The sequence below is a fragment of the Lactuca saligna genome, chromosome 2 (genome assembly GCF_052625555.1).
Source record: "Lactuca saligna cultivar CGN05327 chromosome 2, ASM5262555v1, whole genome shotgun sequence".
Lineage (NCBI taxonomy): Eukaryota > Viridiplantae > Streptophyta > Magnoliopsida > Asterales > Asteraceae > Lactuca > Lactuca saligna.
This window is the reverse complement of record NC_136418.1, coordinates 184,435,769-184,463,355: the sequence shown is the minus strand read 5'-3', so window position 1 is coordinate 184,463,355 and position 27,587 is coordinate 184,435,769. Positions and strand designations below refer to the sequence as shown.

At 38.1% G+C, this 27,587-nt stretch overlaps 1 protein-coding gene across 6 annotated transcripts; it reads left to right on the top strand.

Moving 5' to 3' along the window:
- Nucleotides 1-11,113: 11,113 nt before the first annotated feature.
- Nucleotides 11,114-16,443, top strand: LOC145028496 (putative serine/threonine protein kinase IRE). Of its 6 annotated transcripts, none has more exons than XM_078977191.1 (17): nt 11,114-11,546; nt 11,693-11,760; nt 11,899-12,075; nt 12,171-13,403; nt 13,511-13,683; nt 13,782-14,028; nt 14,140-14,232; nt 14,325-14,465; nt 14,547-14,639; nt 14,788-15,073; nt 15,162-15,247; nt 15,353-15,441; nt 15,571-15,622; nt 15,689-15,745; nt 15,853-16,020; nt 16,106-16,186; nt 16,265-16,443. In XM_078977191.1, the coding sequence occupies exons 1-17, from the start codon at nt 11,114-11,116 to the stop codon at nt 16,340-16,342; spliced, it is 3,555 nt and encodes a 1,184-aa protein (XP_078833317.1). In that variant the 3' UTR covers nt 16,343-16,443. The 6 variants fall into 6 exon arrangements, 4 of the variants coding, with proteins under 4 accessions (XP_078833317.1, XP_078833316.1, XP_078833318.1 ...); XM_078977190.1 differs by having other exon boundaries at nt 16,103-16,186; XM_078977192.1 differs by lacking the exons at nt 16,106-16,186; nt 16,265-16,443 and having other exon boundaries at nt 15,603-15,622; nt 15,853-16,014.
- The last annotated feature ends 11,144 nt before the right edge of the window (nt 16,444-27,587 follow it).

Here is a 27,587-nt window from a genome sequence, read left to right as displayed (position 1 = left end):
TGCTCTTTCTTGTCGCATTTGGTTTTCCCGCCATAATATCAGAGGTAACGGTTTAAAGATACTAGTTTGTATTGTGTTTGGGGCTAACTAAAAAAAATCAGCTTTAAACATTATAAACTAGTTTATTAAAAAGCTCATTTATAAATTATTTTTGTTATTTTATCTAATATTAAATTACAATAAACTTAAAAAATAAATCAGTTTATATGTCCTATTATCTAAAAGTAATATTTGAAAGACATCAACATCGTAGCCTTTTTTTTATTTTTATAGAAAATGTGATATCGTTCTTCTCATAATTTAAATTATGTTAAATTCACTTATTTGTCTTCTTGTGCTAACACACCTTTCTTCACAAACCCTAGCCCTTGACTTGAGGCCTCGAATTCAATGTTGCCATCGTTCCCCTTGTTTGATGTGTTTCTTTAAATTTAAACTTTTATATTTTAACAGTAAAAACTTTATGTTATTATTTTTTCATCACCACTAAAAGTTTATATTTTTATGTTTTCATCAAATTGAATGCTAAGTAACATATATACTTGAGAGTTCTTACAAAATAATGAGGTATCACTATATATATATATATATATATATATATATATATATATATATATATATATATATATATATATATATATATATATATATATATATATATATATATATATATATCTTAATTACCTTATAAAACATTTTTGGTCAAACGTTGAATTTTAAATCGTACAAGCATACAATGCATTTGTACAATCAATTTATCCATTACAAAAAGAGTAGAGTACATATGGTCAAACAGTTGAAAAGGTTAAATCTCTTATCCCCTATTCTTAAGCTATTCTGACCCGATTCATTCATTATCTCTGTATTTCTCCAAATCTCACAATTTCTGTTCAAAAATCTTGGATATATATCGCTGACGTTTCCATTTCTAGGGTTTAATTCATCTTTCAACATTCAACATTCTAGGATTTCTCCTTTTATTTTACATTTTAAAAATATCTTTACATTTGGTCGCACGGTTTCACAAAATTAGTATGGTTTCAAATGAATCTGAATATATATATATATATATATATATATATATATATATATATATATATATATCAAATTGAATGCCGAGTGACATATATACGTGGGAGTTTTTACAAAAATATGAGGTATCCCTAAATATTATTCGTTGGGATAATGTCACGTTATGGCTTGGCCAACTAAATAGTTCCCGGTGGAGCTAACATTGTAAACCTAAACCTAGACAAAATGTTAAGGTGTTGTTTGTTTTTCAAAAATTAAAACGTCTATAATCCAAGAGTGATATTTATGTAACATAAAAGAGGATTTATAGACATTAGCTGCAAAACTCTTAAATCAAAAAAGTTACCATTTAGATCCATGGAATTATGAGTAATAGATGCATTAGCTTGATTGATAAATGAGGAATTCAACGTAGCATTGTTTTGAATCATCTGAAGAAGGTTGTTGTAGTGTTCTTGAGAAATACCAATGGAAGAATAAGAAGTTACTTTGTGAACAACGGATTTAGCTTCATCTTTATTTGTCTTGGTGAACTTAAAGGTAGATTTAAATCCAACAAGATGATAACACTGAGATTTTGAATATCTTGGTTTCTTGCAGTGTGAGTAGACAACGAATTTTTTAGAAGCATTGATAATGAATGGAATGTAAATCAACATGCGTAGAAATTACATTGTGATCAACTAAAGAAGAATTAGTGATGCTTCTTTGTTAATCCTCATGAATGATAATGAAAGCATTAAAGATTGTAGGAAGAGGTTGTATCATTAAGATATGGCATCAAAGGATCTTGTAAGATTCGTTTAATCCCACGAGAAGTTGGATTAAATATATATGTTTAAGATATTTGTGGATCCTATCAATCACACCACAAAAGCATGATGGGATATATTGAACACTCTTCAATTCATCACAAATTTTAGTGAGCAAAGTAAGTAAAAAAATTATCTGTGTTTCGAGAAATTGAATATAACCGTTGTTGAATTTGGTAGATTAAAGCACCATTAGACAGGTTGTAACGTCCCGATTTCCAGGTATGAATTTAATTAAAGAATAATTAGTCTTATGTCCTACTCGGCGAGTTGGTTGCCCTACTCGCCGAGTAGCAGTGGGAATGGAACGCGTGTTTAGTGACCTACTCGGCGAGTCCACCAAGGGAGTCGACGAGTAGGAGCTGGCGGATGAAACCCTAAATCCTGGGGGTTTTACACCCTATTTAAAGGATCATTGGCCTCCACTAGCCTCCCATTAATACTTCATGTCCCTCTCAAACCCTAAAACGTGTGTGTGTGTTCTTTGGTGTGTCCAAGCTTGAAGGAGTAACCTTGGAGAAGGAAGCACTTGAAGAAGCAAGGAAAAGCAAGGCCAAGAACTCGTGGGAAGCTAAGGGATTTCATCAGTCATCACTCTCCGGAAGGTATTAGGTTGTTCCTTAAGCTCTTTTCACTTTGAACCTCCCTTGGATGGGTGTTATGAAGGGCTCTCCATGTTTAAGCTAAGATCTGAAGTTGTAACTTCAGATCTAGACTTCCCTTGACCTCTGGATCCATAAAGTTCCCAGCTTGTACAAGGATGAGACTCTCCCAAGGTGTAAAACTCCATTAAAGAGCTTAGATTGATCATTTAGGGCCTTTAGAGCTTTGGATGTACGTAAAGATTGCAACTTTACGTGATAAACATGCCTTAGGAGCTTGGATATGTAATCTGGGGCCTTGCCATGGCTTAAAAAGCATCTGCATGGATTAAGAACTGCATGGACTCGGCGAGTTGAATGAGGAACTCGGCGAGTCCGTTGAAGATGGCCATGAACTCGGCGAGTTGGATGAACAACTCGGTGAGTTCGTTGAAGATTGCCTTGAACTCGGCGAGTTGGCTAGGGCTTCTTCCAATCTTGGCCGCATATGAACTCGGCGAGTTAAAAGGGGACCTCGACGAGCCAATCAAGGATTTCACGACTTCTCGAATTTAGGAAGAACTCGGCAAGTCGGTGACCTGCACTCGGCGAGTCGAGTCAACATAGACTGTTGACTCTGATTGCGGACTTTGACTTGGGCTAAGGGTTGACCAGTTGAATTCTGTTGGGTTCTGGGATTGGGAGATTTATGAAAAAGGTTGTGTGGTACATATAGGTGGTGGAGTTCGTGTTGGACCCAGGAGTTGAGCTTTCTTATTTCCGACGACAGTTGCGAGGTGAGTTATCCTCACTATACTAAGGGGTCTAAGGCACCAAGGCCGGCCCATTGGATATGATATCCTAGTAGTTGTATTATGTTGAGTAGGATTTAGTTTAGTTCGATACACTTGAGGGTAGGTCTGTAGGACTACCTGTGATACTGATTGATTTCCTGTATGTGCATTATCTGTTACATGTGATATGTTATGTGGGATGGGTTGAGGTTGTACTGCTCCGTGCAGTAGCCAACAAACCCTAGAGTATTCCAGATATGAGCTGAGGGCCCGGTAGGCATTCCAGACTCGTACTGAGGACTTGGGGGCATTCCAGATATGAGCTGAGCGCCCGGTAGGCATTCCAAACTCGTACTGAGGGCTCGGTGGCAATCTAGATGTGAGCTGAGGGCCCGGTAGGCATTCCAGACTCACACTGTGGGCCCAAGGGTATTCCAGTTTGTAAAGCTGTGGACCCGATATGTGTTGTTCTACTCAGCTTGTTATGATATGTTATGGTGTTACAGGGTTATGTGGACTGTATGCGTATCGGTATTTTGGGGGTAACTCACTAAGCTCTCGGGCTTACAGTTTCAGTTTATTTTTTCAGGTACCTCAGGGGATCGCGACAAGGCGAATGCATGATCGTATAGCTCCTCCTATTATGTTATGTTTCTGGGAAAACTTTGATATAAATGTATTTTGAAAACAAAGTTGTAATGTTTTGATGAATTCGACGTGTTTTGAATGTTTAAATTTGGCTTAAAATTTTTGAGTGTTACACAGGTCATACCTTTGATGAAGTTCTTTCCAGATTTAGGAAGCAGTTTACAGAAATAAGTCACTGTTAACAATGTCTTTATGAAGAGAGTTCAACAACCAACTAATAACCATTGAATTGACTCGTAACTAAGTAGAATATGTTGGCGACTTTAGTGTTCTCAACATATTTTAGTGTAGTTATTATTATTAATATCAAGATAGGTTGAGCTCCATTTACTATCTAGGACATGAGGTGCAGGGTACACAGTCGGAGTGATAAATATAAACTCAGGAATACGGGGCTCCGTAGGGGAGAGCCCATAGGTGCAAAGTTCCAAGGGGCTACGCTCATTCCGAGGTCTAGAGGCAGAGCCCCGGGCGGTGGTGATATCATGATGATGATGTAGTGATATATGGAAAGGGTCTAGCCATACAAATTTCTACCAAAACGAGTAGTGATATCATGATAGTTCCATAAATTAGTTATGTCATAATAACCAACTCATTTTTGTGCCAAATGCATGCAACTTCCATCAACCAACTTTCAATCGATTTTCTATCATCTATTTAAGGATGATTGAAGTTCTAAAATTCGGTTGGAACATAGATACTCTCAAAAATCATTCTCTTGATTCTATCTATCTCTTCAAGAACACAAAACAACAAGGTATTTTTCTGTGTTTCATATTTAGAAGTGGCTTAACTTCTAAATTGTCATTATTTGGATTATCCCAAATCTGATTTAATGATACCCCAATCTATAGGGTCGAAATCACAAATTTTGGAAAGTGATTACAATCACGATCCTAGAAATATCCAAGTAAATTGATATTCTTAAGACCCTAAAATCTAACAGAATAGGTAGGCATGAGTTGTTGGTTGAGAAATAGAACCATCGACAAATGATAACTTATTATTGGTTGAAAGAGAAAGAACCATGAATCGCTTCCAAATAGAAAATCCGACGCCATTAAACACGTTGGAAACAATTGCAATGCTCAGATTATCAGAGGATTCGAGACAATTTGGACTAAAAATGTTAATGAGGGATTCAGTGATGTCATGGACATGAATTCAACTCGATCGAACCATATACGAAATTGAAAAGAGATTGCGGAAATTGAGCAGGAATCGATTTGCTCTGATACCGTGTAAGAACTAAAGAGAAAGAAAGATGATTTGGAAAAGAATTTCTCTCAATGATTATGAAAACATAAAATATAATAGGATATATACATTAACAGTTAACTAACCTCAACTAATTTCTAACCAATTGGAAATAATGAACTTGTAACAAACTAATGATAAATTACGAAAATTCCCTTACATACAAAATCAATAACATTTCGATCATTCGTCTTGTTGACATAATCAGTGGCGAATCTAGAATAAAAAATAACATGGTTCCTAAATTAAGTGAAGATGATAAAAAAAAATCAACAACACTTGTGGGGAGGTCGGGTCGTGTATCTAAAAAAAACTTGACCAACCAGTTCAATCTATTAAAACGGATCGAACACCACTGATTAATTTATTTTAAAATCCCACCTGAAGTATAACTAAAAAGATATGATTTAATGAAAAACTAGTTGATTATTAGTATATTAATATCTTATTGTTTGATAAAAACTGTATATTATATTTAACCTTATATATTTGACAACACATAAGAAGCAAATGTCCCATAGTAGCTAATTTTTTTCTCATTTTAAAATGGTTTTTTTAAGATATTTTTTAGAAAACAAACTCAAGATAGATCATTTATTTTTTCTAAGATAGCTTTTAATTTTTTGTGCTATATATATTCTAAATAGAATTGGAAATTTAGGTAGATCCTTCCTTAGTAGATGCGTTACTGAGATATGTATGCTATCACCTATGATTCCTTTTTGATTCACTGTGTTAATATCATAGTTAATTCTAAACTATCAAAATCTTTCATCGTGTTAACATCAAAGTTAATTCTAAACTATAATTCTTTTAGCTAACAATTCTAAATGAGTTTTTTCAAAGAAAATAACCTTTTTTTTTTTAGTTTTTTCAAAAATAAATACTTTCTCCAGAATATATTCGTCCTGGAGTACTGTTTCGAAGTCTTTTTAATTGTTTTTCAAAGAAATCTTATTATTTTTTTGGGATTCTAAATACTACGTTTCGAAGTGTTTAATGTAACCATTTTTTTAATAATCTGTCTAATTTTATGCACTAATATCGTATATAGTTCACATTATTATATTTGTTTAACTTTTTGTTAGTTTTAAGTAAAAAACGTTTTTTTTCTTGAAATTCCGGAATTGTTTATCGGATTTCGGACTTGTTCTTGAAATTAAAGAGTTTTTTTTTTTTTTTTTTTTTTTTTCCGAAATCCGAAATTTAAGTTTAAAATCCAGAATGTCGGTTCGTAATCTAGAATGTTGGTCCAGAATCAATCTAAAATATATTTTTTTGTCAGAAAATATGTTTTTATTGATCCAAAATGACCATTCCGGACAAAATGGTTATTTTTGTTAAAAATATATATTTTTGTTATTTGTTTTAAATACACATTAAAATCTAGTTATATTATTTAATTTACCTAAAATAAACTATGAAATTAAAATGACGGGTCAAATATGGGGCCATTTAAGCGTCTAAGTTGGGTCATATAGAACTCGAGGAATCCAATTTATGCATATGATTGATTACACACACAGGGTGATCGAGTGATGGTGAATTCTATAATCTAGTGTTGGGATCAAGTTGTGTAGAAACCCCACCAACCCATTTCGGTCCTCATTAAGCTAAGGAAAAAAGGGTTGTTGGTCTAGTAGGTGTTGCCAGTTTAAATAAATTCATAAAAAAAGCACATCAAAGTACTTCCAATTAAGTCATGTCTATTCTAGACTCTTTAAACATCGATCTCTTTGTATGTATTTATCTAATCATCCATGTGCTTTGGTAGTCCATCGCTCCCCACTTCTACTGGACCACTTGTTTTGTTCATAATAATAATAATATTATTATTATTTTTGTGAAGTTGCTGATAATTGATTGACTAAATGTTGGTGTATAGTGGTATGGGGGCCTAATAATCGTGTCCTTGTAATAGGGGCATACTGCATCTATTCAAGAAAAGGTACCTGAAAAGTTGACAACACCCTAAAGCCAATGTATTTTAAGCGAAATTAAGAACATTGTTGAATAGGTTTTGTCGCTTGTAGAAGTCCCATATATGCTCTTGCGACATAAGGTTTTAACTTTTACATGCATAAAAGAGAAAATAGTTAATGTGCGTGGTAACATGTTCTAAAACTAGAGAAGCAAATGTCAATAATGGCACTTTAGTTGCTAACATAGTAACATGTAAACATGTTGGTGTGTATCAACTTGGATAAATATAAAATAGCAGCTTAATGAACATGTACATGCTTTAATCTTAGAAACTAAGAAAAAGTGAAAGTTAAATGCTATGAAATTGGGAAGAAAGTTGAAACAAGAAACAAGGTTGTTGGACAAAAAGAGTTTGCCTATGTTTTGTTTTTTGTTTTTGTAAAGCATATCGCTACATCAAAAGCCAAAGAACGTAGGACCCAAAATGCATAACCTTGGCAAAGGTGCAACATACTTTACCCTTAAAAATATTGAAAAAATATTAAAAAATGAACATTAGAAACCACCAAAAATTAATCTAAGCATTTGATTATCTTCCTTTTTTTGTTAGTGGTCAAAAGTAAACAGGGCATGATGGTAAGTTGTAGAAAAATGAGAATCCCTTGGCATCAAAACTCTAACATTAGACAAAAAATCAAATATGATGGTTCTTTCTCTGCTCTCGGCCATATCCAAGAACTCAAACATAATCTCTAAGGTTTGGAGGAGTGGTTTGCTAAACCACTCGCAACCATCCTTTCTCTAAGGTTTGGAGGAGTGGTTTGCTAAACCACTCGCAACCATCCTTGCTAAAGAGTCGCTACACCGCCCCATTGAGTGCTACCAGGCGTGCTAGGAAGAGCTCGCTAAGGAGCTAGCAAGAGGAGAGAGGAGAGATAAAGTGGATAGATGAATTTCTATTGGATGTATTTTATTTCTTTTCTCTCTCTTTTTTTATTATAAAAAAATCTTATTAAAATAACATCTACCTTTTTACAACTTGGATGCTACAATTTCCTTTAGCCTATATGGCTTCAAAAAATCTTATGTAGCTTCAAAAAAATACTATGTGACAATGTGTTAAAAATGTTACCGATCCCTACAGCTTAACACCATCATCACCAACTACCACATCCACTAAAACTATTGATATCGTCCCCACCACCGCATCCTTCCCCCATGTCGCTGCCTCCGACCAATGACGAAACCAACGCTTCCTTCCCATGTGATAGCTCCAAATCTGAAAGTTTGATGCACTTTCACAATGCTTTTGTTGTCTCCTAACGCCAACACCACACCACCGCTGACGTCACAAGGGTACTTTGCAGTTCTTCAATGGAAATTTCTTTAATGTTCTTTGATTCTTCAATTGACACTACAACGTACATGTACTTCTCGGTTAGAATTATGAGGATAATCTTGATGTTTGTCATCACTTGTCAATTGCTTCTCATTTGATTTGAGATTGTGAGAACTCTACCAAAGTATTTAGGGACAGTCTCTTCTGACTTCGTCACTCGATCATTCCCTGCAAATCTCTTTTGTATGGAATCCTACGTCGCCTTGGAGGTCTTTTAATTTAGGATTTGCTCAAAAGTAACCATATTGATTGCATGGTATAGATAGTGCTTGACTTGCAAATCTTTCATTCGCAGCTCTTACAACTTTTGTTGCGTCACTTTGGGCAACATCAACGGGTTCTCTAATTCTTGGATTGATCAGGTTCCACACCTGCTTTTCTTGCAGCAATTTCTCCATCATCTCGCTTCAATGCTCATAATGACCATCGAAGATCGACAACTTCACTTTATCGTCATTCATGGTTTCGTTTCTCTGTGTTTATGATCGAAATTCACTCTGAGACCATAATGATAAAGAGATTATCACAGGGTATTACTCACTTAATTCAATTCCTTGATCAATTGCCAAAGTGGCTTTAAATACAAGATGAAATACAACGGAATAAACGAAAGAGCTAAATAAATGGAAGACTACTAAAAATTCGGAAATAGCTTGTGACCCGGTATTGCACGTGCATTGTACTTCAGTTGAGCACCTAATCAAATTTCTTTTGAATTCTTTTATTTGTTTGAAGACTATTCCAACATTTTGTCTAAACTTCATGTCATAGTGGGTAAAACTAAAAGTAAAAGTGACTTTTAGGGTAAATCTGAACGTAAACCGATAAGTTCGATTTTCAGTTTTGTGGGTCGTTTTTTTCGGTTCAAGCCATGAGTTTATGGGTTTTGGTTTTAAACATGTGGGTTCTGGGTTTTAACCATTTTCAACAATTCTAAATAATATTAAAACAAATTCAGTCAAATTTAATACCATACAAAAACACTAGATTCAATCAATTAGTTTAAGGAAACAAATAAAAATTAAAAGCCAACTAGTTTAAAAAAAACCAAGAAAGATTAAAAATTAAAACTAGTTGATAGGTTTTGGGTTAAAATCGTGAGTTTGGTCGGTTTCTGTTCTCGTTTTAAAACCAATGGGCCGGTTTTTAATGTGCAAATCGAACCAAAATCGGAATTTTCGGTTTTAAAAATCTAAACCCAAAACTGATGATTTATATTCGGTTTTGGTTTTATCAGTTTTCGATTTTAGTTTTGCGGGCAGTAAAATACATGATTTTCTTATTCTTAAATAAAATTTGGATAGTACATCAGACTGTGCCTAGGGCCATATCTCCAAAGGGATGAAAATTTATCTATCTTACATAGAGTAGAGTAGTACTAGCTTTAATGATATATTGTAGTTCAATTTTAAGAAAATTATATAAAAATCTTCCAGGGGCCCAATAATTTGTACAGAGATGTTAATGGGGGCAAACAAGAAGGGGTTGCTTCCGCCGTCCACACCCCCGAAATTTCCCCATTTCCTTGCCCTCGCCCTCGCTCGCGCACCTGTTCCCCCACCCCCGATTGGTTTTGAGCTATCTTTTTATTTGGCTAAAAGAAGTTATTTTTGAGCTTAAATATGTACTTGAGAGGTGATGATTGCATCCAAACTCTCTAAAATGAAAATAAAAAAAGAGGGTAAGAGCGAGCCTAAAAGGAGGGTATATTTTTTTCGAAAGAAGGGTATATTGAAGAAGCATCGGATTGTTGATCAGGTTTAGGTTCAGGTTACCTAACATTCCAACGTCTAACCCCAACCCCAACCCTAACACCAACCTTCCAACGTGTTTTGAAGCCTTGGTTAATCACCTTCAAAATTTTCACCTCCCAGTTTCAATCGGGTAAGAGTTATGAAATTCGATTGTATAATTTTCACTGATTTGATCATTTGGAATTTGGTAATTGTGCTATAGAATTAGGAATTATATCCGACTTTTGGAAATTTGGATTGAATATGAAAACGTGATCTGTGCATTTTGTAATTTGTCATTTGTATTTGTTTGAGAGATTTTCAATCTATTGAAAGATGGCCCAGCAAGCACACTACAAAACAATCTTAACACAACAACAAATTTATCTGTTTGTCTTTGTTGCTTGTATTTAATCAAGTCATTTGTACTGTCATTTCTTTGCAGTTTCTCAATTCTCAGTTTTGTAGGTTGTGACAGTTAATAATGATTGGGTTTTTGAATTGTAATTTATTATTTGTATTTGAATAACATTATTATTTTTATGTGTTCTAATTTGTTGTGTACTCTATCTACCAGTAACACCGTGTTACTGTATATATAAAAAAAAGTTTTATTATAAAAATGTCAAACTCTATTATATAATCCGTAATTTGAATAAGGCATTATTTAATTTTCAAAACATGTGAATAAACCCCTATTTTTATTTTATTATACAAAATTCATTCAATGCTATGCTTCCCGCGGAAATCTCCCCCTTTTGTTAGTTTGTATCTTCTAAAACCTTTCCCCCAAATCGAACGTAATTTGATCCAATAAAACCTAGAAATCATCATCATCATCATGTTCTTCGACAAATTATTCTCTCTCTCTTTATGCTAAGATCTACACTTACATTGATAAAGGGGTGAATAACGGGATTCTCTCCGTCTGATGTCACATCCACAACCTTCATCAGAATGTGAACGAACCTATAATAATCCCGTTGTTGATGATGCTCATGGAAACTTACATCCTAATCATCAAAGATCAGGTCCACTCCTCAGATTGACGAAAATACCTCCAATCCCGATTCGTCGGATCCACACCATGGATGAAAAGAGAGATAACAACGTTGGAGGTGGATGCGACGACGACATCAAATCTTACAAAGATTGTGATCGCCGAACAGACGAAACTGATATACTCGATGCTTCATCTCTTGGCCTAAATCGTATTCGCAGTCGCTCCTCTTCTTTGCATCGTAGGGTGGTTGATTCTACTGCTGGCACAGCCTCAAAATCGGATGCCTATGATGTAGATAAGATCGCAAATCCTCCGGGAGGCAAACTGGACACAGCGAAACAGCCTGCAAAAGCTGATCCAGGTTACATGATCAATCTTCCGAGATAACATATACTTACGATCGATCTTATATGCTTATTAGATTTTTGTTTGGGCTTAAAGTACAATTCAACTTGCTTAAATTAGATGCAACTCATGATTAATTATGTATGGCATTTTTTTCTCTAGGCAAGAAGGTGTCCTGGGGCCAATCTAAATCCTTACAAGTTCAACTACAATCTAATGCTGGAATGGAGGTAATATCGTGTTAGTGGACAGGAGAATAAATTTAAATCCTGAAGTTTGTTTTGCTTGTATAAATTCTTACTTTTTCTAGGTTTATACTTAGTTAAAGGAATTGGTGGTTGATACTGATTCTGAAGTGCTGATTCTAGGGCTCTAACGCAGCGTTTGCCAAGGAAATGCAGTCTCCAAGGTTCCAGGCCATAATGCGTGTCACAAGTGGTCGCAAAAAGAAAGTTCCTGATATAAAAAGCTTCTCTCATGAACTCAATTCCGAAGGAGTCAGACCTCTGCCATTGTGGAAACCTCGTGCATATGGACATGTGGAGGTAGCTGCTTGCTTGATTAATGAATATCTAATCTCATGCTCTCTCAACTCCATCCTTATAACTCGCTTCCTTTATTTGCAAACTTTCAACTTCAGGAGATCATGGTAATGCTGAGGGGAAAGTTTGAAAAGTTGAAGGAAGAAGTGAATGCTGACCTGGGCATCTTTGCTGGAGATTTGGTTGGAATACTTGAAGAAACTCCAGAATCTCATCCAGAATGGAGAGAGATGTTGGAGGACTTGTTAATTATAGCCAGCAAGTGTGCAAAAATGACATCCAATGAGTTCTGGTTGAAGTGTGAAAGCATTGTTCAGAGTCTTGATGATCGTCGTCAGGAGTTACCCATGGGTATACTCAAACAAGTCCATACCCGTCTCTTGTTCATACTCACCCGATGCACTCGACTTGTACAATTCCATAAAGAGTGTGGATATGAAGATAGCCACCACATTTTGGGTCTTCATCAGCTAAGTGATATTGGTGCTTATACAGAGTCTACATACAACTTTAACAGCTCATTAGTAAAAGATCAAGCTACCGAGTCTCAAACTGGCAGCTCACATGAAGGGGATCAGGAGCTAGATCAAACAAAAGGTGCTACCTCATCTACTGGTAAAAGGATTTCATCTTGGAAGAAACTTCCATCTCCTGCAGATAAGGTTGTAAAAGACCATAATGACCTTGACATCCCCTCAAAGGAGTTATCTGATTCCTCCGACCATTTGGAACTTAAAGATGAGCATGAGCATAGCCCCCCGGTGTGCCCTTCTGAGAATTTTGAGACAACCTCAAAAGTAAGGAGAGTTACATTTGGATTTTCAGGAGAGCAACATCATTATGAGAGCTCATTAATATGCCGTATATGTGAAGTTGAAATACCAACTGTACACGTAGAGCAGCACTCTAGAATATGTACTATTGCAGATAGATGTGATTTAAAAGGTGTGAGTGTGAATGAAAGACTCGAAAGAGTTGCAGAAACTCTTGAAAGGATCATTGAAGAATGGACACCAAAAGGTGCTGACATGGCAATTGGAATTCAAGAAAGTGCAAGAACATCTCTTTCAAGTATATCTGAAGATCTGGACAAGTCGTGTCAATTCTCTGAGGACCTAGATAGCATCCAGGAAACAGACACAGAAGATTTCCACAGTTTACCTGACACGAATTACAGCACACGTGGCACTATGATACCTATTGTGGGTCCAAAAGCCTTATCGGCTGGATGCATGACTCCTAGATCACCTCTACTCACACCAAGAGCGAACCAGATCGATGTATTCCTGAGCGGAAGGAAAACCATATCTGAGTATGAAGACTGGCAGCAGGTATCGCGATCTATATTATGTGTTAAATTAAAGAAAGCTAAAGGGTAATATCAATTTTCTTTTTCTATTAAGGTGCTAAAACACCCCAATTCCCAATCGAATGACAGATACACAAGCTACTGGAAATCGCTCGAGCTCTGGCCCACATAAACACAAACGATTACAGTGCATTGGATTCCATGCTTGATCGTTTAAAAGACCTCAAGTATGCTATCCAGGATCGAAAGGTGGATGCCCTTATTGTTGAGACATTTGGGAGACGAATTGAGAAACTATTACAGTGAGTGGATCTATGCGCGTAACATAACCTACTTGGTTGATATGTATATGTGTATGTCTGTTATTATAGTATATAATAGTTGTTGAATTTGATGACAGGGAGAAGTACGTACTTCTATGTGGGCAGATAGAGGACGAGAAAACAGAGAGTCACATGTCGTATGAAGATAGTTTATCAGGAGAGGAGATGGGGCGTAATGTACGTGCTAGCCCTGCTACAAGTGCATACTCCAAAGATCGAACATCGATTGAAGATTTTGAAATAATAAAACCAATTAGCAGAGGTGCATTTGGACGGGTTTTCTTGGCCAGGAAGAGGGCAACAGGCGATGTTTTTGCAATAAAGGTAAGGCGTTTATAAAGTTATTTTCATACATGTCTGGGCAGATATTTGATGTTAAAAAACGAAAATGCAATACTTGAGATCTGAAATAACTTATTTATTAAAGTCTTGCAGGTTTTAAAGAAGGCTGATATGATTCGTAAAAATGCAGTTCAAAGCATTTTGGCAGAACGTGATATCTTGATATCAGCTCGCAATCCTTTTGTGGTGAGAACCTCAACTGAGAATTGAGAATGTTGAAGATAATAATAATTGTAAAGTGGAAGTTTGGTAAGTTGTTTAGCATTTGACGTGGACAGGTACGGTTTTTCTACTCTTTCACATGTAGAGAAAATCTATATCTGGTGATGGAGTATTTAAACGGAGGAGATCTTTTCTCTTTGCTGAGAAATCTTGGTTGCTTGGAAGAAGGCATGGCACGTGTGTATATTGCAGAACTTGTGAGTTGTTTCTTTGGCTTTATATGTTTCTATTGTAGGAGTAGGAGCGATTTGTGAGTTGTGAGTGATGATTTGTTTCAGGTTCTTGCGTTGGAGTATTTGCATTCTTTGAATGTGATTCATAGAGATTTGAAGCCGGACAACTTGCTGATTGGTCCAGATGGCCACATCAAGGTCAATGTTTTCTTTGGTTTATGATTAAATGATTCGATTGTGTATATGGTGTAGATATGATAGAAGAGATATGTATGAATAAATGAAGGAATGAATGAATCGTGTTGGTCTCATTCTCATCTTACAATTCTAATTCGTAATTTTACAGCTGACAGATTTTGGGCTATCGAAGGTTGGTCTGATAAACAACACCGAAGAAATATCAGGGACTGGCTCATCAACCATCAGGACTGCTATCTTTCAAGACAATAATAACAATCAAGACAATAATAACAATAATAATAATAATAATGAAGTCAAGACAGAATCACCATCGCCATCACCATCACCATCACCAGTCAACAGCAACAGCAACAGAGAAGAACGCCAAAAGCTCTCTGTTGTTGGCACTCCTGACTATCTCGCACCCGAAATACTTCTTGGCATGGGACATGGTTCGATTTTTCACTTTCTACCATAATTATAAATTTTAAATTATAAAATTTATATAATGTATAAATATCCCTACTTCTCGCATCGCAGCTGCAACAGCTGATTGGTGGTCTGTTGGTGTTATCCTGTTTGAGCTACTTGTAGGGATTCCACCTTTTAATGCAGGATCTCCACAGGTATGTATGTATGTTCTCTCCAATTTTTTTTTTATTTTTTATTTTTTATTTTTATTTATTATTTCTTGGATTTTGAAGTTTGAAGTTGTGTAAATATTTGTGCAGCAAATTTTTGCCAACATTATGAATAGAGACATACCATGGCCTGAGGTACCCGAGGACATGAGCTTGGAAGCATATGATCTGATAAACAAGTGAGACATTTTTATTAACGGACCATAAAATTAAAAATTAATACGGATGGTTCTAGCGACTTTCCCTGTAACACACTATTATTATTATTATTATTATTATTATTATTATTTTGTTTGGTGTGTTGTCAGCTTGCTTATTGATAATCCGATTCAACGTTTAGGTGCAACAGGGGCTGGAGAGGTAAAAGATTATATCTGTAAATATGATGATAAATTTTGATGAATTACAATTACTGTTGTATAACAGGTGAAGAGACACCCTTTCTTTCAGAATATCAACTGGGACACACTTGCAAGGCAGAAGGTTATTTATTTCATCATTTTTCTAATTCAGTTCAATTGAGAGAGAGAGAGAGAGAGATATTTGGGGAAAAGTCAAGTAAATTGTTTGTGTTTGTATTTTGCATGAAGGCAACATTCATACCATCTGCTGAAGCTCTTGATACGAGCTATTTTATGAGTCGATATATCTGGAATCCAGACGACCAACATCTGGATGGTGGTAGCGATTTCGATGATATGTCTGAAGCTGACACATCTTGTGGTCATAGTTCTCTCAGCAACATGGTCGATGAAGAGGTAAATACTTACAACCTCCTCTGTCTCATAATCTCATTCTCTAGAGTCTAGTCTTACTCTGTGTTGTGTTTTTACTTGACAGCAGAGCGAGGGATACAGTCACATGGCTGACTTTGGTGGCCCACATCCTAATGTCAATTATTCTTTCAGTAATTTCTCATATAAGGTCAGTTTCATCTCATATAACCTAATTCCAAATTCATACTTACAATACTTCATATTTGTAATTTTTTTTTTCTATCAGAATTTGTCCCAGTTGGCTTCCATCAACTACGATTTACTTATTAAGAGTGCTCAAGATTCAAAACCAGATACCCCATGAGTATGACACAAATTTCACCAATCAAAATATTTATTTTTTTCTTGTAAATATAATATAAAAATGTAATCCATTTCTATTAAGGAATTCATCGGTTTCTGTTATTTGTTTGTTTCACAACTCTCCAACCCTGGCGTAAAGAGGACACCGGTTCCATTAAGCCAAAGGTTACCTGACAAGAATTTAGCAAGCGTGTAATGCTGAGCGATTTCTTTTCATCTTTTATGGCATGGTAGCCACGCCATTTGACTCGTTCACCAGTAGATGAACCGCTCCATAATTTTTGTACTCTTCACAATAACTGGTCTGATTAAAACCCCAGTTATCTAAAAAACACTCCATATAAACGGCCGACCCGTATGGAAACCATGGTCTTCCTAAAAAGGTTCTAAATTCACTCTGACTGCTCATTTGTTGTTTAAGATCAGTTGCAGCTTTTATCTTACACCCTTGTAATGAATATCCGGTGGATTCGTTATGGTATTTCCGCCCCTCTGCTCCTCTGGGGCGTGGTTTTCTCAGGAAGATTTCACAATCTTGAAAGACAGCTAGAGATGAAATCTACTGTTCCAAAGATGTGGCATTCTTTACCGGAAAAAGTAAAAAGTGTCTTGGTAGAAGGCTGATTGGTCACTGCCCCGGTGCTGCATTAGGTTAGGGAACTGCGCGATAATAGCTCCTCCGCATCCCAAAGTCTACCCTCCTACATGCGGAACACTAAGTAATCCAAGTTAACCCGCATTATTGACTAACGGTGGATAATCAAATTTCTTAGACGTACTAAATACAACTCCATGAATGAGCAAAATGAAGGTTGCATTAATGATAAAGATATATGTAGGAACCGCTAAAAAAAGATTGAACACGTGGGAGGATCCGAACGAATTTTGCTTTCATTTCCCACGTATGGAGTACTTAGTGACTGACGTTACGGTCTCCCGCAGGCTTCACACGGCTAGGAAGGCATAGTCCCATGCGTCCATTTGTGGATCGCGAGAAATTGAATCAATTTAAAAAAAGATCTAAAATTAGTGATTTATCAATAGGTAATGTTGCACCAATACCCAACCAAAGAGCCACTACAGTACCAATCACAAATACGGTTGTCACTTGCCCGCCTTTAGGCCCAACCATATTACTGAATGTCATGTTTCGACCAACAAATCCACCACCCCAAATTTCTGCAATCCACAAAAACTTGAATTAATAAAATAGTTTTGTTTTCACTAACTATTTAAGAACAAAATTACATAACTAGGTGTTGAAAACTATTCCTTGTTCATTGTTTTTACTTTTTATCACAATTCTTTGAACAAGATGATCTGTGTGGTTCTTAAATGTTGCAACCTAAATTCTTCTAACCAACTTTCATAGTCCGTAAGGGGTATACACAGGGCATATAGGCCAAGCCAAAGTGTCACAAGGTGAGGCGGCCGTGGCGTGCACACCCCTTCCCCTCTTTCTCCATGACAACTTTAAAGAATATCACCCCTTTAGTTTTTAGAAAAAGATCATTTCAACCCAAAAAATTCAAGTTCATGCCCCTAGTTTTTAAAGCGCGCACACGCACACACACAAAAATGAATGATATTTTTAAAACAAATGCCAAAAGTTTTTAGGGCTATATTAATATTAACCCTAAAAACTAAAACGAGAAACGATGACTTACTAAGGCGACATTTGGTTCGCAGATTGTTTTTGAAGGAATTAGAATCTGTTAAGGAATTGAAATCTGTCAGGAATTGCAATCCAATTCCATATTATGTTTTGTTGGCGGTAGTGAAATTTGAATCCAATTCCATATTATGTTTAGTTGGCAGAAAATGGAACTGAAATAATATAAAATAACAAAATTGCCTTTTTTTTTTTTTGCTTATTTTTATTTTGTTTTATAACTTAAATGTAAAAATATATGATATAAATTATAAAATTAGTAAATGGTGGTGATGGTGGCAATGATGTTGATGGTGACAATAATGTTGATGATGGCGACAGTGGTGATAGTGGGTAGTGGCGGAGGTGATGACGGTGGTGCTGGTAGTAATTGTAATAGTGGCGAAGGTGGCGAGTGATGTAGTGGTGGAGGTGGCAATGGTGGTGGTGGCGAAGGTGGTAGTGGTGGTGGCGGAGGTGATGGTGGTGATGATGGATGTGATGGTATGGTTACGGTGGTGAGTGGTGGACGGTAGTATGGTGGTATATGTAGTGACAGTGGTGGTGGTGGGTTGTTGTAGCAGTGGTGAGTGGTGGTAGTGGTGGTGTATAGCGGGTGGTGATGACAGTAATGTGTGGTGGTGGTTGTGGTAGAGGTGGTGGGTAGTAGTGGCAGTGGTCGATGGTGATAGAGGTGACAGTGCTAGTGAGTGAAGGGTAGTGGTAATAGAGGTACCAATGGTGGTGATGGTGGGTGGCAATGGAGGTGTGGTGGGTGGTGGGTGGTGGTCGCGACAGAGGGGTTTCATATTTTTTGTTAAAAGTAAAACGGGTTGAACCGCGGAGGAAACTCCGGTTGAACCTCTAACGCTGGCGCTCAACCCGAGGAGGAAGCTCTGGTTGATCGGATTGACAAATCATTATCTCTTAGACGTTCCGGTAGAGTTAGTGTTCCACCAGTGTTGTATGGTTTTCATATAACAAATGAGACTGATACATATATTAGTGATAGTACACTAATAAATTTGGATGAACCTAATAGCTATAAGGAAGCCATGACATGCCCGGAGTTTGCAAAGTGGAAAGAGGCGATGGACAATGAGATTCAGTCCATGTATGAATACCAAGTTTGGAATTTGGTTGACAATGTACCAGGTCGTAAGACGGTCGGGTGCAAGTGGATCTTCAAGAAGAAGACTGACATGGATGGGAATGTGCACACTTATAAGGTGCTATTGGTTGCGAAGGGCTTTACTCAAACTCCCAGAGTTGACTATGATGAGACCTTCTCACCGGTTGCGAAGATATATTAGGGTGATGCTGGCAATTGCTGCATTTCATGACTATGAAATATGGCAGATGGATGTCAAAACCGCTTTCCTTAACGAGAAGTTGGTTGAGGATGTTTTCATGGCTCAACCAGAGGGTTTTGTCAATGCGAAGCATCCCAGTAGATTGTGTAAGCTTGAGAAGTCCATTTATGAGTGAAACAAGCGTCTCATAGATGGAATCTTTGTTTCCATGAGAAAGTCAAAGAGTTTGGTTTTCTGCGAACCGAGGATGAATCATGTGTATATGTCAAAGCCAGTGGGAGTATAGTTAGCTTCCTCGTATTGTATGTCGATGACATATTACTCATAGGAAACGACATCGTGACGCTGCAGGAAGTGAAGTCCTGGCTTGGGAAGTGCTTCGCTATGAAGGACCTCGGAGAAGCTGCCTATATTTTGGGAATAAGGATAGTGAGAAACATAAGTAAAATAATAATAGGACTTAGTCAGAATACTTACTTGGACAAGGTACTAAAACGTTTTAGTATGGAGAATTCCAAGGAAGGGGGGTTACCAATCCAATGTAATGCGAAGTTGAGTAAGACTCAAAGTCCGAGTACCGAAGTCGAGATAGCAGAGATGAGTCGAGTACCTTACGCTTCTGCAGTTGGCTCGATCATGTATGCTATGACTTGTACTCGCCCTGATGTGGCCTTCGCTTTGAGCATGGTTAACAGATATCAAGGGAACCCTGACAAAGCACATTAGACCGCAATCAAGAATATTCTTAAGTACTTTCAGAGGACCAATGAATGGTTTCTAGTCCTCAGTGGAAGTGATGACTTAAAGGTGCGAGGGTACAGTGATGCCAGTTTTCAGACTGACAGGGACAACTACCGTTCGTAGCCGGGCTGGGTCTTTACCCTAAATGGAGGAGCAATGACTTGGAAAAGTTCCAAGCAAGAGACCCTAGCTGATTCAACGTGCGAATCAGAGTACATTGTAGCGAGCGAAGCGTCAAAGGAGGCAATATGGTTGAAGATCTTCATCGGAGACCTTGGAGTTGTGTCAGCCGTACAGGAGCCTATGGAAATTTTCTATGATAATCAAGGAGCGGTTGCCTTGACCAAGGAACCAACGATACTCGGTCAGAATGGGCTTTGTGTGTTTATGCTATCTTTTAGGATTGGATTGCTTGGGGCTTTGTTGAGACATCTGTAAACAAGTGTTTGGATTGAGGAAATGTTAATGGGCCTTACGGTAAGTCCTATGTAAGGGTTTCGGCCTAATTTAGAAAATTGGGCCATAAATGGGCTTTGGATGATTATTGGTTGGTGGGCCTTTATGATGAGGAGTTTGGGTCTTAGTCTTGGACTAAACTAGGTGAGGGATAAAATGGTCTTTTTATCCCATCTATGGATTATTGGATTTGATTTGGAACCCAATTGTTAATTAGGTGTTAATTGTTTAATAACGCGAGGATTTTGGCGGACCAGCAGTCAGAAAGTTATTCATGGGTTCAATTGTTGAGGTGAGTCTTGTCACTATCTCCATGGGCCGAAGGCACTAATGCCGACCCATTACAATGTGGAATGCTAGTTGTCTCTGTGATGTTTGCATGAAAGACCATGAGGGTAGCCCATGACACTTGGATATCAGACCATGGGCGGAGCCCATGACATTCCAGGTAAAGACCATGAGGGGAGTCCATGGAACTTGGATATCAAACCATTGGGGGGGGGGGGGCACGACATTCCAAGTAAAGACCATAAGGGTAGCCCATTACAACTATATGCATGTTGCATGATATTCCGTGGTATTTTTGGGGAACTCATTAAGCTTCGTTGTAACAGCCCGAAATCTCAAAGTATTGTTAAATCACATTTTAGGGTGTCTTAAAGGGGGGACTCGGCGAGTTTGAGCCTGACTCGCCGAGTAGGATCGCAGATCTGGTCGCGGGTTCGCGACTGGACTCGACGAGTCCAGTATGGACTCGGCGAATCGACGCTGTTCGGCGGAAAACCCTAGCCATTCAGTTTAGGACGTATATAAGGGATCTTATGCCGTCATTGTTCGCCTTTTTGGCCGAATGAGAAGGATCCTAAATCGGTTGTGGGCATCCAGAACAAGGATTGAAGATCATTGATGATTTGAGGAAGTTATTGTCCAAGAAGGAGAAGGTTTTGGCTAATGGGACAGCAAGGGAATCACGTTTTGAGGCTTGGGGACACTGAGAGTGCATGATTCAGGTAACCTTTCGGATTATTTTCTGTTATGTGAATGTGTGCACGGATTTAGGGTTTGTGAAACCCATTTGGAGATTAGATGGATTGTTGTGTTGTTATCCAACGTTTATAACCCTGTATTAGGACCCTTAGAGGTCCAGAAGGTCCCATGTTTGTATACTCGGGAAAATATGTATCTCAGGAAGCAGTTTGATCGACTGCATGGCGTGGACTCGCCGAGTCGGATGATCAGACTCGGCGAGTAGCTTGAAGATTCACTGGGACTCGCCGAGTTGTTCTTCAGACTCGGCGAGTGGAGTCGGGGTGGCCCCGCGATTCTTCCAGGAGTAACTCGTCGAGTCAAAGAGGATACTCGACGAGTAGAAGGGGAATCTTAGAGGATTGAAGGACGACCAGACTCGCCGAGTCGCCAGGGAACTCGCCGAGTCCAGTCGAGTTGACAGTGGACTGTTGACCAGAGTTGACCGGTGTGATTTCTTAGGGTCAGTTAACGTGGAAGATAGAAGTATTAATAAGAGATATATGATGTTACAGGGAGCTTGTAGCTCGGAGGATCAAGTGCAAGGGATTTCAGGAGTTGCTATCTTCCAGTGTCCGCGAGGTGAGTCTTCTCACTATACTGTACCCGGAAGGGTTTGATTGTGTGACCGGAAGGTCAAACATGTTATGCGTTATGTATTTATACTATAAATGGAAGTTAGTTGCTACGCGTGATATGCATGTTTATATGGGCCGGAAGGCAAAGTGTTATGTGATAGAAGGGTCAGGTATGATATGTGATATATGTGCTTTAAGTGTTAGGGTAAATGTATTATGTGCTGTGTATGTTTCGGACCGGAAGGCAGGTTGAGATATGATATATGTGTGATAGCTTCATTTTATTTACTTATTTTTATAGTTTATTTTAGTACATTTCATTCGCATTTTAGTTAACTTTCATGCATATTTTCCCTTTTGTTATTTTTTATGACCATTTCGGGGTACTTTCTAGTTTCTTGAGCATTATTGCAGATTTTCTTGGAAACTAGCGGGGCGGCACTCTTGCGAGGCGATTGGGCTTGAAGGGAATTGGAGATTTCATGCTTGATGGCTATGAAGGTGATTCATGGGGTGGACTTGTCAATTGCTTGAAGGCTTGGAAGAATTGAGCTTTAAATTTGAAAGATGCGGAGGAACATTCAAGCGTATGAAAATTATTAATCGGGCGAGTTCACGAGCTTTGGAGGATTTAGAGAGGTCAAATTGGGCTTTAAATGAAGAAAAACTTGAAGAAAATGGCCTAGGAGGTGATTGGATTCGATCTGTGCTAGTGGGATATGCTTTAGAGGCCCAAAATCTCAAAGGAGCCCATGTCAGGTGCCACCCGCGCAACCCACCCGCGCAGCAGCACGCGGGTCGCGCAAGGCCCTGCAGGGGCAATTTCGGAAATCCTTCTTTTGGGCTATTTGAGGAAGGTTGGTGCCCATCTTTTGCATACACTTGCACATCCGATTTTTGGAGATTCTCTCTGGAGTTTTGAAGACTTTTGAAGGCCAAGAACCCTTGAAGAACACCATATTTTTACCTCTTGATTCTTGCTTAATGTTTGGTACAAATTTCTCTAACTTTGTTTCTTTGTGTTTAGCCATGCTTGGCTAAACTAATCTTGGTTGACTTTTGTTTAATCCTTTGAACTTTTGTTGAATGTTGAAGAATCCATGAACATGTTCTTGAATCTTTATGGAAATATTTTGTGTTTTAACATCTTATCATTACTTGTATGTTTTAGTTCATGAGTTTAAATGTGTTTGTGGTGATTAGTTGGCTAATTTCTTGATTAAGTAAAGGATCCTCAAATTAGCAAGCAACAAATGATTTTTGTGTTGATTTTACTTCACACAATCATAAAAACATTTCCTCCAACATGGTGGTGAAAGCATTTGACCCCTCTTGGATTTGGTGACTTTTTGGTTGTTAATGCTAGTTGACTTTCACTAATTACATGCTATTTGGAATTAGTGACTTTGACTAAGGAAATTGTTATGAGCTTCTCTAGCCATTTCAACAATTAAGAAAAGTCTAGGTAATCTCAAGCTCCTTGGATTACTATAGCCAAATTGAGGATTTAAAACAAGTATTGCACCATTGAATTCTAATGATATGTTCATCAAAAGTCAAAGTGAGAAAACTTTAAGTCAACCATCTGTCCCTTATTGATTTTACATCAAATTCTTATTTTTGTTGCAATTGTCTATTTAAATCATAGTTAATTCTAGTTAGCATCAAGTATTCAAAACACCAAAACCCCCCATTTTATTTTTATTGTTATTTTACAAGTATTTTTACAAAGAGATTTTTCATAGAGTTAGAAATTGAACCAATCTCCGTGGATTCGATCCCTTTACCACTATACACTATTTTAGTGTGTAACATTTAGGGTTATTATTTGTGTTGGCCTCGACAACCACCAAATTTTTGGCGCCGTTGCCGGGGATTGGTTTATTTTTAATCAATTTGTTTCTCTATGCCCAGATCTCAGCGTACAGGTGACTTGATTTACAATCCAGAAATCGAAAAAGAAGCAAGGCGTTTAGCAAAGGAAAAGCGAATTGAACGTGGTCAAACTTCTAATCCTCACGGGGATCCGGAGGTCGAAACCGCTTCATTAAGCGATATAGAGCCTGATTCTAGTCCCGATCTTCGCCAAGAGATTCCCGAAACACCACCCCTACAACAAAATCCACCCATTATTGAACCAATTGAAATGGCGGACGGAGGAGAAGTTCCCGAAAGAACTTTGAGGCAAATGATGGAGACCGATGTTACACAAACTCCAACCGGTATCAATTACCCGGTTTTGGAAGGAGGCTCGGAGTTGAAGTCAAGTTTAGTCCATCACCTACCGACTTTCCATGGATTGGAGAATGAAGACCCTCATAAGCATTTGAAGATGTTCCACATTATTTGCACTAGCATGAAGCCACAAGGGTCAACCGATGACCAAATCAAGCTAAGGGCATTCCCCTTTTCATTGGCCGATAGAGCAAAAGATTGGTTATTCTATCTTCCACCGGGGTCGATCAACTCATGGACCGACATGGCAAGAGCTTTCCTTGACAAGTTTTATCCCGCCTCAAGAGTCTCAAGTCTTCGAAATGAGATTTGTGGAATCCGCCAAGGTCAAAATGAGACTTTCCATGATTATTGGGAGAGGTTCAACAACTTGTGCTATAGTTGCCCGCAACACCAAATTCCGGAACAACTCCTCATTCAACACTTCTATGAGGGATTGTTACCAATGGAGAGAAGACTAGTTGATGCCTCAAGTGGTGGAGATGTCTTTAGTAAAACCCCACAACAAACAAGACAACTTTTCAACACCATAGCCGCAAATTCACAACATTTTGGCCCTCGCCAAGACATGAAGAGAGACACACAACACAAAGTTAATGAAGTGGGAACATCGAATCTTGAGTCTCAAATAAAAGATCTAACATCCGTCGTCCAAAAGCTAGCCATGGGACAAACTCCACAAGTGATGGTTTGTGGAATATGTGCAACCATGGGACATCCTACGGATATGTGTCCCATCCTTCAAGAAGATGCGGAGCATGTGAATGCCACGGGAGAATTCCAAAACTACCACAACAAACCATCCGGGTACCAAAATGCATATAATTCAAGTTGGAAACCAAATCCCAACGGAAGCTACAACCCAAGACCATTGCCTCACAATGCATTGGTTAGACCGTCCTATCCACCACCACAACCTCAATATCAACATCAACAACCACACTATCAATCCAAACCGCACCCTCCACATCATCATCAACAATCTCCTCAATCTCAACCAAGTAGCTCCGGAATGTCTCTTGAAGACATTGTCAAATCTCTAGCCACTAGTACCCAACAATTCCAAAAAGAGACAAGGACTAGTATCTCCAACCTTGAAGCACAAATGGGAGATATAGTTACATCTATAAGCAAGTTGGAATCTCGTGGTAAACTCCCTTCTCAAACCGAAAAGAACCCAAATGTCAATGTGGTGACCTTGAGAAGTGGCAAGCAAGCCGGAGAAAGTAGTTCAAAGAAGAAGCCAAGGGAAGAAGAGGAAGAAATAGAGATCATTCCCATTGAAGAACCTACAGTCAAGAACGATGCACAAGCCGGAGTTCCAAAGAAGTCCATTCCTCTAGTAACACCAATAGCCACTCAACCACCATTCCCCTCTCGACTTGCAACTTCAAAGAAGAATATGGAGGAGAAAGAGATTTTGGACACCTTCCGAAAGGTGGAAGTAAACATCCCTCTACTTGATGCAATCAAGCAAATCCCGAGATATGCAAAGTTCTTGAAAGACCTTTGTACCAACAAGAGGAAGTTGAAGGGAAATGAGAAAATTTTGATGAACGAAAACGCATCCGCGGTTTTACAAAGGAAACTTCCACCCAAATGCAAAGATCCCGGAATGTTCACGGTTCCTTGCAAGATTGGAGATGTCACTTTTAGTAGTGCTATGCTTGATCTTGGTGCTTCTATCAATGTCATGCCCTATTCAGTGTATGAATCTTTAAATGTCGGACCTTTAAGTGAAACCGGTGTCATAATCTCTCTTGCGGATAAATCAAGTGTCTTTCCTAGAGGTGTTTTAGAAGATGTCCTAGTGCAAGTGAACCAATTAGTCTTCCCGGCGGATTTCTATGTGATTGATCTAGATGAGCAAGTGTCTTCCAAATCGGCTCTAATATTGCTTGGGAGACCGTTTTTGAAGACGGCTAGGACAAAGATCGATGTGTATGCGGGAAGTTTGACAATGGAGTTTGATGGTGAAACAATAAGTTTTAATATCTATGATGCCATGAGATATCCTAGTGATGTTTCATCTTTGTACTTCGTCGATGTTGTTGAGCCAATTACTCAAGAATTGTTTGAGTTATCTAACGGTGATATGTTGGAGATGATCTTGAGCAAAGGATTCGATTGTGGGAAGCTAGCCGAGCAATTAAAGTTTTATTCTTTGGATCCGGAAGTTGAGAAGTTGGTAAATAAAATGGAAATGAAAAAATCCACAAGATTAGATGTCAAGCAAATTGAATTGTCCCAAACTCATACAAAATTGTCTCCATCCCTTGTTCAACCACCCGAGTTGGAATTAAAGGTCTTACCTCAACACTTGAAGTATGCATACTTGGGAAAGAATGAAACCCTTCCGGTTATCATCTCAACTCATTTAACCGAATTTGAAGAAGAGCAACTCCTCAAGGTGTTGAAGGAGCATAAAGAAGCTATGGGTTGGACGATTGCGGATATCAAGGGTTTGAGCCCCTCCACTTGTATGCACAAAATCTTAATGGAGGATGAATGCAAGCCAAGTAGAGACGCGCAAAGAAGGCTAAATCCACCAATGATGGAAGTCGTGAAGAAAGAGATATTAAAGCTTCTTGATGCGGGGATGATCTATCCAATCTCGGATAGCAAGTGGGTGAGTCCGGTGCAAGTCGTTCCAAAGAAGACGGGAATCACGGTGGTCGAGAACAACAAAGGTATGATGGTTCCCACCCGTGTGCAAAACGGGTGGAGAGTATGTATTGACTACCGCAAACTCAATGCGAGCACACGAAAAGATCATTTCCCATTGCCTTTCATTGATCAAATGTTAGAAAGGTTGGCCGGGAAATCCCACTATTGTTGTCTAGACGGGTACTTTGGTTTTCACCAAATCCTGGTGGCACCGGAGGACCAAGAAAAGACAACATTTACATGCCCATTTGGTACTTTTGCATACCGGAGAATGCCATTTGGATTGTGTAACGCCCCGGCCACTTTCCAACGTTGTATGGTTAGTATCTTTTCGGATTATGTTGAAAACATAATTGAGGTTTTTATGGATGATTTCACGGTACATGGCAACTCTTTTCAAGAATGTTTGACTAATCTCACAAAAATTTTAAAAAGATGCATTGAAACAAACTTGGTTTTGAATTTTGAGAAATGTCATTTCATGGTGAGTCAAGGTCTCATTTTGGGTCACATTGTGTCTAAAAAAGGAATTGAGGTAGATAAGGCAAAAATTGATGTTATTCAAAGCTTACCTTACCC